We start from the raw sequence: 17,631 nt of genomic DNA on the forward strand, positions 1-17,631 counted from the left end.
ATTCTGTATTGGTGAATAACATATTTTAAAATAATATACAAGTAAGATATTGAAAAGAAAATAGAGCAAGATTTTTTATTTATTTTTCTGATTTTTGTAAAGGGAAAATGGAATTTTTCTCAGATGCAAGAAACAAATGAAAGCAATCAACATAAAAGGTTGAATCATTGTTCTCACTTAAATTATTACTATATGGTCAAGAGCCTTTACCTGTGAAGTCACCAGTTTGATTCTTCCACATCTATATATGACAAAGATTAACTCAAAGAACCTTCTGGAATGTCCATACAAGAAAACCCCAGAGAAAGAATATCCTCAAGCTTGAACTGCAGATCATATGTTCTCTCTGTGAAATACAAAGTCATACTAATGCTAACATGCTAACGAAAAAGAGCTGATATTAGTTACTTGCAACACATACCTCTGGAAAACAAGTTAAAGAAATGAGTTTCATTTAACATTATATATTTTTTCTGAACTGATGAGGGTAGAGTCTAGGCTATATATATTAATGATTGGTTAGTCTATAATATTAGAGGAAAGACAGATAGGGCTAGAGCATTCATGAAATTCAAGAGTATCATCAGGCAAGGATTCAAATTTGGAAAAGAACTGAAAGGGAAACTCCGACCAAATGATTAAAACCCAACATCCAGTGAGAAATGGGATTCCAGACACCCTGCAGTCCTCTTAACTCCTTCCAGAACAATGTTTTCCCACCTACCCTATTAAAACACAAAATATTTCTCAAGCGATATTTTTTATATTCCATATTGATGTCAAATCTAGCATCTTCTCTGGACAAGAGAATTTTACAGTACCTCCTAAGTTGTTCTCAGCCTACAGGGCTAAGTCCTCACTGTGCCCGAGTTTTTCAGGTATAGAAAGCTACTGACAATGCAAAAAACCTTTGTAGAAATGAAATGCATAGAAACTCCTTCTGTAACCCTGGGCAATCCTGATACCACGTGAGGCACATTAGAGAAAGGGACTTCCTCTGGAATGTGAAAAGAAAGATGGAGAAACAAAGTTAAATGAAGATGGGAGCAGCATTGCTCACAGAAGGGAGATCAAACACTCCATAGAAAATACATGTTACGGTGCAATTGCCCTCTGGGAGTTACAGGATTATGAAAGTCTAACTTAATTAAGGGAGAAAATAGGTCACATTTAACAACGACATACGTGACATATCATTTTGATTATGCAGAATAACTGGAGAGAAGAGAAAAATTAAGAAATCAGAAATATAAGAAAAGAAACCATGGAATTCATCAACCTCATTTCCTCCTTCTAAATCAGATGTACAGACATACGAAAGATTTACCGTTCTTAAAACATCCCTCCTTAAAAACTCTTGTATATTTGAAAAATAAATCTCAATTGTTGAAATAAAGAGAAACAACCAAATTAAAAAAAAAAAACTAAATCAAGAGATAATAAATATTCTTCTTCTCATAAAAATACACCTTGCACCCTCTTTCTTTTCTCCCCCTTGTGTTATCAAATGACAGGTAATCAGGTATGTGTGAACCCTGCATAGAATCTTCCCCCTTTCATGGCTCAATGCCCCTGTGGGGTCGAGCTAATTACAGGTACATTTCCTCGGCAAGGCAGTCACACTCTATACTGTTGAAGGTACAATTAATAATTGAACAAAGCTCGCTGGATATTTTTGCTCACATGGCCATGGTTTGCAGGCAGTTCTGCTGTCACACAGGGAGCAGAGTCTCTTCCTTGAGTGCCTCCAAGAAAGGTTTCATGTTATAGACTGAAAAGGATCATTGCCTGTTTCCAAATTTGGAAAAGAAGGGAAAAAACCCACGTAAAACCAAAAAAAAAAAAACAAAACCCTCAAAACCCCCACGATAAACCTAGTTTCCCTTATAGAACAGTAAAGGCAAATTTTCTCTCCTGTTACCAGGAATGTGATTACGATCAGGTGGTTATTTAGGTCAGATGTGAAAGAGATGAAAGAGTGGGCCTGGGAATTAATAACATTTGGAGGGGAAATTGGAGTTTCCCCTTGAGTTTGTGAATGCAGCATGGAGCTAGTTTTGCATGTGACAGAATAGAATTTGACCTACACTGAGGGCCTAGATAAAGGAATATAGAAGAATAAAGTTCTTCCCCTTGAGATCTATTTAGGAACTTAACGGACACTATCCTCAGAGCCTCATGGGGTCATAGGTGAGTGTAGAAAATCCTTGCCTGTGCCCCAAGCCATAGTCTTGAGCAACGGTCTGCAAACTTTTTTAAGGGGCCGGATACAAAATATTTTAGGCCTTGTGAGCCAAAACATCTTTGTTGTAACTACTAAACTCTCCTGTTTTAGAACAAAAGCACCCATAGACAACACGAAAATAAATAAGTATATTTATGTTTCAATAAAACTTTATTTATGGACCCTCAAATATGAATGTTAAATTTTTTGCAGTCAAAAAATGAAATTCTTCTTTTGATATTTTCCAACCACACAGTCATTTAGAAATCACTTTTAGCTTATATGCAGTACAAAAGTGGGACAAGCAGGATTTGGCCCACACACTGTAGTTTGCAGAACCCTGGCCTTACTATTGGAAATCCCTCTGAGTACACTGATTTTTCAAGTTGATTTTGAAGTGTCCAGCATTCTCTGAATGTATGTAAATGTTACCTTTATTCTGGAAGATATGGTCTATTGCTGTTTTTTAAACACCATGGATACCAGGTTAGTCAGGATTCAAATCAGATATTTACTATTATTAAAGAGTTTACTAGAGTTAACTGTGAAGATGTACTCTTCCAGAGCCCAGCCTGGAAAACTCTTAAAAAAACTCTGATTCTATCTCATTATTTTTCTGATGATATCTCATTATTTTCTCATTATTTTTCTTCTTATCCCAAAGGATAAAAAGCATGTATCTTTGGGTTCAGGTCATGAATAACATTTCCCCCTGAAAATAAAAAAATAATAATAAAAATTCTTAAAAACCCAACTACTTAATAGTTAATAGTATTGGTGAGTATACCAAGAGAAAGTCTTTTTATTAATTTAATTCATTCCTTGTTTGTAAGTTGAATATAATCTATCTTTCTCCCTTCTTTCCTTCTTCTCTCTACTACTTGCTCCACAAAAAGAAATGAGGTTATAATATATTTATATAGATGTTTAAATTAATTAGAAAAGGTGAGACAATATAAAAAATAATGGTAAGAAAACAAGAGGAAAGCAAGAGCATAGTCTCTTTATGAATTTGATGCCATAAAATCCCAGGTTTTGTTTAAAATCTGTTTTATTAACGTGTGCTTTATAAATGATTTCCTATATTCTTTTATAAATGGGCAATAAATTTGGCTCTAAGGTTAGTAATAGTCAATTCCATGGACTCATAATCATTTGTAAAAATTCACTGAGTTTATGCATAAAAAAACAAACCACTGAGTAAAAAAAGGCACTAGAAATACTGAAAACGAAGGGGAATTTCCTGAAAGGGCATTTTCCAAAGGAAACTGGAATAAAAGTAATAATCTCTCAAAACAACATTATAGTAAATGCAATGATTTTAAAAGATATTTTTATAACATCTTTAAATATGGGCCAATAGCTTTTATACCAAATAGTCATTCAGTAAAAACGATCCTACACTGGAAAGGAATAGGTGGTATGGGATTGGGGGATAATATAATTCCATCCAGGCAGAATGTGTGCTGGATGTTTAATTTAACCCATGGGAAAGGTATGTGATATCCAGAGATTCACACTTCAGACAGCCTTCCATATGCATTTTTTTCCATGTGAAGTATAAAATGGCTCTGAGAGGAAATGAATTTGAGGCTGATATTCTAAATAAGTGCCTCATTTATTGCTTTTATATACTGTCAATAAATGACAAGTTGCATGCATTAACAATTAGGATGGGTTCTGAGTGACACTCTCTTAAGAAAATAGAATGCTTTAATAAGAGTAAATGAGAGACCATTCCATAGGCTGGTCCAAAATTACCTGAAAAATTAATTTGAGAGCTAACATGACCTGAAGGCCCCTATTCTCAACAACGAAATACAGATTTCAAAGATGCTTCAAGAAAACACTACCCTGGCTTTTTGAAATACCCCAGGATAGCTTCCATGTATGTCTCACTTTGCACAACAATTTTATATGGTGTTCATTCCAAATTGGCTATATGGTGTTAATCAAATCTCTAAATCCTTTTATAAGGTAATTTTAAGATAATATTAGATATAAATCAATTAAAATTTGAGGGCTATCTACCAAAATAAATTACATTTTATAAGAGTAATTGATTCATAGCCCCTCTTTCTGAGAAATCAAGTAGCAGGCCCTTTTCTACAAAGACTGTGTCATTTGTAAAAGCATGGTGTTGCTTATAAGAAAATGTAATCTGTAGAGCTGGAGAGTATGTAGGAAGTTGACCCTCGTAATTTGATAGAATATTTAAGTGAAGTTCAGAAAGCATCAGGGCCTGAGAATTCAGTTATGGTGACCGTGCTGGGAAGGGGGAGGGGAGGATGCAGAAGACCTTTCTGGAAAAAGTTTTTCTGACTTTTACTGAATTTGCATCAATAGTTAAGGACCCATCATGAGCTCATGCAGCTTAGTCCATGCCTGATGCAACCCCCTCCCAGAGCCAGATGCCAAGGACAAGACATTAGAAGTCACTAACAATTTTGCATTAATCCTGAAAGTTTCTTCACAAGGTGTGACATATTAGGAAACTATAGTTAAAAAGCAAAGCAAAACAAACAAACAAACAAATACAAAGAGCTAGGTAAATTTAATTCATTTAACATATTGCCCCAAGACTTGCTTAAGCACAGAACTGTCATACATTTTAGACACAATACTAGGTCATTTAATGCATTTAACTCTTCTATATTTGTTGCTTGGAGGTGATGTTCTATTGAAAATGAAGTAAGAGATGGTTGTGCATTTTATAAGATGAACCCATTGGCAAAGACCAGGGAGGACCAAAGTAAGTCTTATGTTGCAGTTGTATTAGTGTTTTAATAACCAGATACATGCTTGTCTTTCTGATCCAATGGGATCTTAGAAGCATGAGGATATCTTAAATGATATGTAGTATTTTGAAGAGTAGATGGTTGCTTACCAGTTGGCGTAAGGTGTCTCCAGGTGATCACAGGTTCAGGACGGCCATTGGCCATGCAGACCAGGGTTACATTGCTGCCCTCATTCACAGTGACATCCGAAGAGATGTTGGAGATCTTTGGTGGAACTGTAAAGACAAAAGCAAATGGAACATGTAGCCATGCCTGTAAAACCAGCTTTGCAGCATTGGTCCATGCCATTGGATATAGCAAATCTGAGCTAAATGCTTTTATGACTTAAACCATTTGAAGTTTTTTGTTAAGAAGCCAGGCTGCTTTAAGACCCCCTTAGAGATTTGGCAGAAGAAAAGCATGGGTCTTACTATAAGGAGAATCTCTCCAATAAGACCAGGTAGTGTAGGAAGTTCACAGAGGAGTATAATAAAAGTGTCTTAGCTCTTTTCTCATTAGAATAATCCTTATCTGGATATTAGAGAGCATGCACATTTAAACATATTAATAAATTTTTCTTATCACTACATGGCATTTATATTTATTTTCCTATGTATATAAAATGAATATTGTCCAATCTTTTCTCCAAATGTCAGGAAAAAAATGTTATTTAGTATGAGTTGCATAGTTGTGTTCTTAAGATATGGTAATACTTGTTTACTATTAATCTAGCCACGTAAGGCAGCCATCAGGGAATCCTAGTAGAAAGTCTCTAAATATCACCTTGCTATGTGACAGACTGGATGACACAATTTAGAGCCTAAAAACTGAGTTAATAAGGCCTATGTCACAGACATTACAAAAGTAATATTACTCCTAATGCTTTAGCCACTATTATTATTTTTAAAAATATTTATTTTCTTATTTGAGAAAGAGGGAATGAGTGCATGAGCAGGAGGAGGAACAGAAAGACGGGGAGAGGGAGGAGCAGAGAGAATCACAAGCAGACTTTCCACTGAAGAGGAAGCCCCCTGTGGGGCTCAATCTTATGACCCTGAGATCATGACCTGAGCCAAAACCAAGAGTTGGTCGCTTAACCTACTGAGCCACCCAGGTGCCCCTTACTGCCACTATTATTAACAATTTAATAATGGCTAAATTTGGACACTTACTATATGTAAGGTCCTATGTAGAGTACTTTATAAGTATTATATCAGTAACTCCTTATCACAAAGAAATGATATCCTACGAGGATTTATTTACAGGTGGGAATCCGAGGTATAGATGGAACTACGTGAGAGGCAGAAAAGAGATTCAAATCAAAGGAGACTCCAGGGCCCACACTCTTCAGCAATACTTCAGTGAAACTTCATCTTCACAATCCAGGATACCAGATGGCTGAAAATGATGGAAATTACTTTTTGGTGGTGTGAGAAATGAGTCCCTGAGGGCTAGCTGTACTGCCGCCTGACTTCCTTCATTAGTGTTCGGGGTGGCAACATTAGATCTCATATTGGTAGGCTTAAGTGGAAAGTGAATTACTCACAGATTTCATCACAGAGGTTATGCACTGATTACAAATAGCAGAGTTTATGGTTTGACTGTGATTTTCCTCTTTTTTTTTTTTTTTTTGGTTTTAGATCTTAGTTGCTTAAGCTATTCCTGAGCAAGTATGTATCGGGGGAGAGAGGTGAACAAGACAGCATAAAGGAGTTCAATAATAAAAGACTTATTTTTTTTTCTCATTCTTTCTGCCCTGTAGTGATGAGTAACATGGGAACATTTTTTTGCCTGTAGAGACAGCTGTCTGACAACCATGTGATCCCTGAAGATCTCTGTTAGGTGACACGGATGGTACTTGGGCAACTGACCAGGTCTGAGTGGAGGAAGGAGGAAGTGAGAGAAGGACTCTTGACAGTAGCATTAATTTTACAATGACATCTTACAGACCTTGTGGGTAGAAGCCAGTAATTCTAAATCAAACCCAGTGGCAGAAATGGAATGTGGTTGATTCCTGTTATTTAGTGCTATCTATCTATAAGGTTTCTAGTTCCTTTTTATCTACTGGAGTTATGGGTCTTTTTCTCATTTTCGCACACTGACTCCCAGGCTTTTACATTGAGGACCTAAAAAGTTATACCCATTTTTTAAGGAAGAAGATGAGGCACAGAGAGATATAATGGCTTGTCAAGGGCAATCCCATCATGAAATATGGCTGGACTTAGAATTCAGGGCTCCTGAATGTCCAGTTGTTTTGTTGTTTAATATTCATCATTTTTAATTCCTAGCTGAATAAGCCAGTTTCCAAAAAACTACAATAAATTAGAAATCTATGGCCGTGTTCAAGAATAAGATTTAGACATCTTAGGCATCTTCCTCAATAATCTAAAATCTGCAACAGGAAACTATGTAATAATTATAAGAGCTCATATTACTCAGTTTGTAGTTAATTCTGAATTGCAAGACAGGCCACAGAATACAAAGGAGAAATACAGATGTGTTTGGACTTAAAAAAATGTGTACAGGGGGAGACTTTGTATTTCTAATGTGAAAACATGCAAATTTGCAAAACAGAAAGGATCTCTGGTGTTCAAGTTCCCAATACATAATTATTATGTATGATAAAATTTACTCATAATTACCTCTTTTTATAAGAGGAATATATATCTAAGGACTTTCCTTTTGTGTGTCATGCAAGTTGAACCACTTGTTCAGTGTTACATTCACAGGTGATGATAAAGTTAAGAATAAAATAGAATAACTGAATGCAAGCCTATGCAGTCCATATGAAACCATATTGTTTCTTTTAATTAAGGACAATATACCTAGGTCCTGGTTCTCAGATACTAGATATTCAGTGTTTGTGGTCAATAGTCAGAAATTTACTCATAGAGACATTATATTTCACCCTCCTCTGGGTCAATATTTTCATTCCATTGTCTATCTTCTACATCCTTATACTTTGTACCAGTTTCCTCCTACAACATTTATATCTGATGCCATCATTTGTTCCAGAAATAAATCCTTCTCTAACTTCCATGTTATCCTCTTACTTTCAAACTCTTTGTTTCCAAATTTCTTGAAGGAATTGTTCTACGTCACATCTTCCATTCACACTTCAGCGTTTGGTGCAATCTGGATTTCTCCTTAACCCCTCAAGAAACTGCTTTCAGGAAGCTCATCAATTTGAACCATATTGTTTCTAGGTCCTGTGAGCAATTTTGTTATTATCTAATTTTCCTCTGAAGTGTTTGACTCTGTTGATTACGTCTTCCTTCTTCCATTCCTTTCTTTTCTTGGTTTCTAAGATGCCAAATTTGACTGTTTATTTTGTCTTACCCCTCTGGCCAGCCTTCCCAGTTTAACTTTTAGACTTACTTTGACCTATTCCTTAAATATCTATATTTCTGAAATGTTGATCACTGTCCTCTTCCTTCATATCATTCACCGTGAATGACCTCATCTACTCTCTAGCATTAGAAGTTAAGGTTCTATTATTGATAACTCCCAAATCAGTATCTGCAGCTCAGATTTTTTTCATGACTTTTACCACCTATTTTCCAATCAACTCTTCTACATTTTTGTCAGATTCCTCACAGATACTCAAGATTCGACATACTCAGAACAGAAATCATCATCTTCCTTCCCACAGAGCACTTGTAGTCTTGTTCACTATCTCAGGGAATGGCATCATCATGCAAACAGTTGCCCAGGTAAAAGAGGAAAGTTATCTCCCTTGACTGCTCTCCTTTACTTCTCCCATGTAAAAAGGTTCCCAAATTCTGTGGTTTATACCTTTTAAATCTCTCTCAGTTTCATTCATTATTCCCAAATCCTACTCCCATCCGCCATAAGCATTTCTTTTTTTGGCCTGAATTCTGCAAGTGCATTACAATGAATTTCTTTGCCTCTAGCGTTCCTTTCCTCAGGCTCACTGTCATTCATTCATCACACTACAATAAGAAGATTTTTTCCCCCCTAAATTGCAAACGTGAGTATAATATTCCCTGATTAATTTCACTGCCCTCAAGAAAAAATTCAAACTTCTCAATATGAATTAATACACCACTCATGATTGGCCCCTGGTTACATTTTTAGTCATATGTCCTATCCCTTTTTATTGTATCATCTAATCAGATCAAACAACATTTGGTTCCTGGAAGATACTATGCTTGTTTACTCCCAGGTATTTAACACACAATTTTTTCTACATGGAATATTCTTTTTCCAACGCTTCATGTGGTCAGCCCTTTTCTCCCTTCAGGTTTCAGCTTGTGGGGCTGTTTTCTCACTTTTTCCAGGAAGACTATCCTGTCATTTCCCACCCTCATCCCTAACCCCACCCTGACCCCATTCCTGACTTCAGATTGGGTGAAGCATCCCTCGTGTGTTCCCACAATGAGCCCTCTATTTCTTCACCACAGCCTTGAGTGGTCATTGCTTAGATTACTTACTTGTGCTTGTCACTAAATGGAAGAAGGCAGATGAGAGGGCCTTTGTTACCTTTTTTTAAAAATTAACATATAATGTATTATTTGCTTCAAGGGTGTAGGTCTGTGAATCATCAGTCTTACACAATTCACAGCACTCACCAGCAGATACCCTCCCCAATGTCCATAACCCAGGTACCCTATCCTTTCCCTTCCCCAGCAACCCTCAGTTTATTTCCTGAGATTGAGTGTCTTATGGTTTGTATCCTTGACCAATGAATCTTACAGACCATAGCACTTGGAACAGGCAGGTTGCTCACAGAATGCTTGAAAGAAGAAATCAGTGAAAATCAGCCACCACCCCTACTCCCCTGCCTCAAATCTTCTGAGTTCAAGGAAGTTGTCCCATTGAGTTTTTGTCAGAAAGGAGCAAACTTTTATTTTGAACCTGTAAAACACACCTTTTGTCAATATTTCTTTAGCTACCCCTCTAACCATCTTGTTCACTCCCAATTTTTTTTAGCTCTTAATAATTATTACAAAAACTAACCATGGGCGGAGAGATATTTGTGTAGATTAGAAACATAGGAAGAAAGATAAACTTCGTGTTCAACTTCCTGAATTATAGACACTTTCAGAGTTTGACTTTTTTTTTTTTCTACAAGGAGTCATTCGTACATACTTATATGTATGTACATAATACATCCATACAGTTTTTGTATTTTTTTTTTCAGTTTAATAGTTTAATGGTTCCTAGTTTCCTACAGCAATTCACACAGTCTACATTTACACTGTCACTGGTAATATAACATGAAAGGGGCAACACAAGGTTTTTATTCTATTACCTCATAAAATCTTTATAAAGATTCGGGGAAGTAAAAAAGTATTCTCATTATTGCCATTTTACAGATGTAGACATAGGCCCAATATGGGTAGAAATCACACAGCTAAGTAATTATAAAGCTAGTATCAAAACTTAAGGTTTATAGATCTCCCAAACTTAATTCCTCCTCTAGATCATATTCACTTTTGCAATAGTGGTTCCAAATAGGGTTTTTGCTCTATTTTAATTCTCAGTAAGGATGACTATTGGAAATACTTTTAATAAGATAATCTTATTTGCATTAGTAAACATAAGTTGTTTACTTATCAAAACCACTGTAATCCTGATTTATGTTCATGGATCATCACATATTCTGGATATTTTCTTTTCTTCTGGAGTATTGCCTAGTAATTTTTATTCAGGGGTTATTAGTGTGCCTTATTCTATTTTCCTAAATGTAATGCCATTTATTTGATGTTTACAACCTATTCAGTTTTAGCGATCTCTCCAATTTGTCTGGATTATTTTGTTTTTCTTACTGATTAATGAGAGCTTCTTATACCTTAGGGATTTGACCTTTTGTTGTCACATGATTTACAATTTCCCCAATTCGTTCCTAACTTCTTAATTTTATGACCATTTTTATTATGTAGAAGTTTTAAATTCTTTTTAAAGGTTTTATTTATTTATTTGACAGAGAGAGAGAGAGAGAGACAATGAGACAATGAGAGACAAGCGGGGGAAGCGGGAAAGGGAGAAGCAGGCTTCCCGCTGAGCAGGGAGCCCGATGTGGGGCTGGATCCCAGGATGCTGGCATCATGACCTGAGTCGAAGGCAGACAATTTAACCACCAAGCTACCCAGATGCCCCAAAGTTTTCAATTTTTTTTTTAAAGATTTTTATTTATTTGACAGACAGAGATCACAAACAGGAGAGATGCAGGCAGAGAGAGAGAGGAGGAAGCAGGCTCCCCGCTGAAGCAGAGAGCCCGATGTGGGGCTAGATCCCAAGGTCCCTGAGATCATGACCTGAGCCGAAAGCAGAGGCTTTAACCCACTGAGCCACCCAGGTGCCCCAAGTTTTCAATTATTTTGTTGACTTTTTGAATAATTTCTTCCATTGCTTTTGTGCATAGAAGATACTTTCCTAACATAAAATCAGTTAAATACTTATGACTATTTCTTCTTTTTCTTTCAATGCTTTTTTTTTTTTTTTTAAGTTGCATTCTTTAAATCATCTGAAATTTATTTATGGCAACAAATAGTTTTTTTTCCCCCCTCATGATGTTTTAGTCAATTTCCCCAGTAGGACTGCTTAAATTATATAAAATGTATACATTATTTTGGTGTTCAGAATTATGGTACATAGCTCTACCATCCTGGTCAGAGCAGTATTTCTGGGAAATACATAAATAGAAACCTTACTTCCCTTTCCAAGTAATTGTATCAAAATACTTTAAAATATGTCATTAATCTTTTGGACACCACACTATTACTATGTGTTGCTAGTCCCCAAATCAATTGCTTATTAGATGAACACTTCCTAAAAATGTTGAGTGAAAAACATAATGTAGATACCCCTTTTTCAGAACACTAGTAAAATTCATTATTCAACAGAATTCTTAAGGTTCCCACTGGGGGGTGGGGGAAACAAACCAAAATGAATATGCCACACCTAGTAGTTGTGATTTTATTTTTATTTAAAGATTTTATTTATTTATTTGACAGAGAGAAATCACAAGTAGATGGAGAGGCAGGCAGAGAGAGAGAGAGGGAAGCGGGCTCCCTGCTGAGCAGAGAGCCCGATGTGGGACTCGATCCCAGGACCCTGAGATCATGACCTGAGCCGAAGGCAGCGGCTTAACCCACTGAGCCACCCAGGCACCCCATAGTTGTGATTTTTAAATCTGAACTACTAACTAGGTGATATTCTTTCATTGAAACCCACATAAATTCTGTGTTAAAGAATGTACATTTTGTCCATGCAATGCAAATTCAATGACAGCTTCTAAAATAATGCTAACATCCAGGTACACATGTATACATGGCTTCCTTCAGCTGTGCAATGAAGTAGCAGTAAGTAGGATTATGACACAGTCAATCTGCCTCTGCCATTGATGCTTTTATTGCCCCTCCTCATCCTTCTTTTAATTCCTTTTTTTATTTTATTTTTTTAAGATTTTATTTATTTATTTATTTGACAGATAGAGATCACAAGTAGGCATAGAGGCAGGCAGAGAGAGAGGAAGGGAAGCAGGCTCCCTGCTGAGCAGACAGCCCAATGCAGGGCTTGATCCTAGGACCTTGGGATCATGACCTGAGCAGAAGTCAGAGGCTTTAACCCACTGAGCCACCCAGGTGCCCCTCTTTTAATTCCTTTACCCACTCTCTCCACCAGACCTGTAGAGGCTGCCCTGGCCTGTGGGAACCTAGACCTGCCTGCACATATTTTTACAGTTCTCTAGGTTCCTACGCCTTCCTTCTCTTTTATATAAGGCTAACATCTCTTATGTTTGACCAAAAATGGAAATGCAGGCAATGTCAGGGACAAAAATGGAGTGGGCATATATTATTTTACCTGCCCAAATCTATGCTATCTTCTGTCTGGAAAGACAACTCTGGTTTTCCTTTGGGGACAATGCCTCTCACCCACTGCCACTGGTTTGTTGGGTCCATCAATCAAGTGACCTATTCTCCCTTGGCCAAGGATCAGGAGAGGGACCCAAGATGGGCTACTTGGGCTTTCCCTCCCTGGAACCTGTTTTTTATAGGGAATGACTCAAGAGAGGTCAAAACTGATTCAACCAGTGGGAGTCTGTGTTAATGGCCCCAATTCTCTACTCTTTCCGGTAGCCACACCTTTTGCCATGCCCATGCCCTCCTTCAGTGGGTGGTTCATGCCTTTCCATCCCTGGACCATGTTACTTGGTTTGGCCAAGAATATAAGCATAGGGAATACAAGCAGAGTCTTGAGAAGTGTTGGCACAATTGGACCCACTTGGTCTTGTGCCTCTGCCATTTGCATGAGAAGAATATGACCAGCTGAGCCTGTTGGTCCCAAGAGAAAGAGGAAGGAAGATGGCAAATAGGATTGCCAAATATGTCAAATATGAATTTTAGATAAACAACAAATACTTTTTTAGTATAGCATGTTCCAAACATTGCATGAGACATACCTATACTAAAAAATTATTTGTTATGAAAACAATAAATTTAACTGGGCATCCTGTATTTTTAAATAAATCTGACAGATATAAGTAAATCTGACAATGCAGAGAACAGAGCCACCTGTAATGAAGCCAAGCCTGGATCTGCTGACTTGCACACTTGTGAGAAATAAAAAAATAACTATTGTTTTATGCCCCTGAATTTTGGAGTGGTTTGTTCAACCACAATAGTTAGCTAATACTTTCATGAAAGGACAGCCACCTGAAAGGACTATTATTTTTCACTAGTGTCTGCAACTTGCCTCCCTAAGGATGCATGGCCTCTGTACTTTGAAGGCAGTATTTTCTGCTTTTCCTTTGGTTCTTTGAGCTATTCCATATTCTTCCAAAGAATTGCCTTCTTTTTACATCAGATTAGCCAGTCATTTTCTGTTGTTTAAACCAAAGAATCCTAATTGGTACAAATTGGGAAGTAGGCATAATAAGGGAAAAAATTGAAGAGGAACTTTTTCATTAAGGTAAATTGTCATCTATGCTTAGGTATTCTTTTGGGTTTCCACAAAACCAACTTAGCTGCATGTCTAGCATTGGTTCTTATCTGTCAGCACACATTGCTTTAAAAATAATTTTTTAAAAAAAGCTGAGAATGTTTAAATACCTTTATCTGGAGTCCTCAACTGACTGGCCAGCAGAAGGACAATAAATCAGTTCCAGAGTAAGGGAGAAAAGTGGTTAGTTGGCTCACTTCTCTAACCTCAAATAATTAGCAGCTATAGCTTGTACTCAACTCAAAATGTTATTCCTAATCACACAAATTATTAATAAATTGGTCTCATTAGTTACATTTATTCAAAGTTTGGGCAAGATGCTGGTATTGCTAGGTGTGTGGTAGTGAGGGGCCCTTAAAACCACAACACTGGAGGCGCCTGGGTGGCTCAGTGGGTTGGGCCTCTGCCTTCAGCTCAGATCATGATCTCAGAGTCCTGGGATGGAGCCCCGCATCACATTGGGCTCTCTGCTCGGCGGGGAGCCTGCTTCCCCCTCTCTGCCTTCCTCTCTGCCTACTCGTGATCTCTGTCTTTCAAATAAATAAAATCTTTAAAAAAAAACAAAACACAACACTGTCACCTCCTGCTTCTCACCTCTCTTTGGTGTGGCTAGACAAACTTAAACCCTAGCTTTTGCACATGTAACAGACTGGAAAATTATAGATTCATGTCTGTATAAGAGTTGGGTTTAGAAATCTACAGGATGTTTTCAGGCAGCCCTTGGGTTAAATAAGCATGATCCAAGAATTCAAGATGAAGAACAGAAATATACAATATAACACATACAATCTTATGAACAATCTTATGAAACATCAAACATCCATCTAATATAGCATTTTGCTTCTGAGGACACCAATGAAGCATGCTTTGCCACATGGTGTAATAGTTTCTGGAATGGATGATAGGACTGGAGAATATAGCACAGTATACTAGTTTGAGAGCTGGGAATATTGATCCTACCTTGACACTGGCTCACCAGGCAACCACATATTCTCTGATATTTGCTTTTGAATTGTCCTCATCAAGTTACACTGTAGGTGTTTAACAAATTTTGAATGAATAGATGGACAAATTAGAGACAAATTATTTAAATCTCCCTGAGACTTAGTTTCTTCATCTAATTGAAAGTATATGCAAAGTTAATAATAATATTACAGGATTTCTATTAGAGTCAAATAAAATAATTCATGTAAACTGGAAGGGGTTCTCTAAGTGTAGCTATTATTTATTACATGTTAAAACCAGCTAATAAAGCACTGTTGGCTTAACTTTTCCTAAAAAAACATAAAATAGTTCATGCATTTCTATGGCTAATGGCATTACGGTGATATTTTTGTAGACGCCATTATTGTCAGAAGGTTAGGTAATTACTATAATTCATAATTAATCGTTAATATTGGCATTAACAAAAAAATCACCCAGAGATATGTATCCAGTTCTACTAATGGACAGGGCTATGCCAATATGTTCAGCCCTTTAGTCAAAGTCTAGACATCTTATACCAATATTAAAAAGTGACACAAAGATGCAGGAATGTACAATCATACATGAAATAAGTTTTAGAAGTTTAACTGTTGGGCTCCCAAGGAAAAGTTCTTCAAACAAAATGTGACCACCATTACATAATTTGTAATGTAAGACTCAGTAAAGGGAGGTCCTTCATTTGTTGTTCTCCTAGGCAAAAGAGGTTTCCAGGTGCTTTGTGACTATAATTTCAGTCTCTGCAGCCTTAACTCTGAATAAACTCGAATAAAAAAAAAAAACCACCAATGATAATTTCTTTTCTGCTAGTATTAGTTCTCACTCTTAAAAGAATCCAGAAACACCTGCCTCTGAAGTAGGTATGTGAAAAGGAGCACCCTCCAGGAACAGGATTCCTTCTAAACACCAATTTCATGGGTGGGTAGGGAAAATATGGAAACTATAGATTCTTTGAGTGTCAGATGAATCTAAAAGTAGAAGAAACTCATTATACATATCAGTTACTCAAATTTCTTTGCCAGGAGTGATTACAAATGCTGCACTTATACATGCATTAGATGATGAACAAAGTAACTTAAGGAAACTAGAGATAATCCGCTAACAATTTAGGGGAAAAGAGAAAACGTGTATATAAAACAAAGCCAAGTCCATATGAGCGGTAATGTGGTACAGTCAGAGAAACAGGAGCGAGGCAGCTCATGAAAATGACATATTGAAGCAACGTACAGTCAAGAAAAAGCCATCCTTTTGTAATCAGAAAGGAGCAATTTCTGAATTATACATGTAACTGGGTTAGTGCTTGAAGCCTCACTTAACATAGTCCTCTGAGCTGCAGCTGGCATTTTACTGTGCTGGCCAAAGGTGCAAGCTGGGTAAGACATCCTCTTTGACCTTTGAACCTTACATTATCACATTCTCAAGTGGCCCTATGGGTTCCTGGCACCATCTCAGATAGTCAGACTTAACATAAGAACACTCCCTACCGACTTTTTCAGACAGTAGCCAACATACAAAGGAGGGTTAATTTGGGTCAGACTGTTCTCAATGACTCAAACACAGTAGCCATGGTACAAAGAAATGCCATGAGCTCCCTTCTACTCCACACCATGGCGGAGGTGTACTTCGGGTGACATGTGTGGCATGGATATCTGCCTCTGACTGAGGCCCCCCGTCTACCTACAAAGAAAGTACATTCAATTGGAATTTTTTTGTACTTACTAAACGTTCAGAATTACCCTGGCATCTAAACGTGTGGGCTGGTTTAGAAAGGGGACAGATTATTCAGGCACCAGCATTTGCATTCATGACCAGCTAAGGGCATCCGTTATTGCTGCTTCAGCAATATGTATACTCTGTGGGATGTCAAATGGCTGTTCTCATGTACGGGTCATTGCCTTGCTAAATAAGAGCAAATGGAACTATCCTGACTCAGTTCACTGAGGCTGCAGTTACTCAACAAGTCAGCAGCTTCTCCAAAGTCTCCTATTCCCAGACCTTTATTGCAGCTGTTTGGATATTGGTTTTTGCCAATCTGGGAAAACATCCAGAAGCTGATTTGATCAATAGATGGGAGGAATATATCTGCTATCTTCCCTTTACCTAGGCAAAATAGCTGTATCATTTCTGGTACTTACGGAATAGTTTTTAGATACCATCTAAAGCAGCAGATGGTTTTGCTATCTGGCAGAAGTGGGGGTACTGAGCAGAGGGAAACTCAAAAATACCAGGCTACCTAGGGTAGATAGCAAATAGCAACTGGGTGAATTCCAAGGGCCCAGAAATGGTACCTACAGACTTTAGCAGAGAAAAGGGAAGTGCATCTTTTCTGTCTTTGCACTCAACACTGAATTTTTTATTTTTTTTTATGTTTAAGGGGGTTGTTCAGTATTATTCTTAAGAGTATATAAAAATTCAGGCTGTATTCCTGGCATCTACTAAAAACCTACTCCTTATTCCATGAAGAGCCTGTAAAGATTTAGCCCTAAAACATGACATATCCTAAAAGCTACAAAATACATTATGGGTAGCCCAAACAATTTATTTTTTCTGTGTTCCATTAGTTTTCTTAAAAAAAAAAAAAAGTTAGAAAAAGTTACCTAGACCCCATGGATGAATTCTTTAGTTACTAAGAGAATATTATAGACAAGTCCTTATAGTAAGAGAGGACAGAAGGGCGCCTGG

The 17,631-nt window shown here is 37.2% G+C and overlaps 1 protein-coding gene across 3 annotated transcripts in view; it reads right to left on the bottom strand.

Moving 5' to 3' along the window:
* Positions 1 to 17,631, bottom strand: part of LSAMP (limbic system associated membrane protein) — a 652,933-nt gene that overhangs the window by 224,948 nt on the left and 410,354 nt on the right. For all 3 annotated transcript variants that reach the window (XM_082742308.1, XM_082742309.1, XM_082742310.1), the window contains exon 3: positions 5,112 to 5,237. In XM_082742308.1, coding sequence (XP_082598434.1) covers positions 5,112 to 5,237 — 126 coding nt within the window. The remainder of the gene's footprint in view (positions 1 to 5,111; positions 5,238 to 17,631) is intronic.

Source organism: Mustela nivalis (genome assembly GCF_964662115.1).
Source record: "Mustela nivalis genome assembly, chromosome: 1".
Taxonomy (NCBI): Eukaryota; Metazoa; Chordata; class Mammalia; order Carnivora; family Mustelidae; genus Mustela; species Mustela nivalis.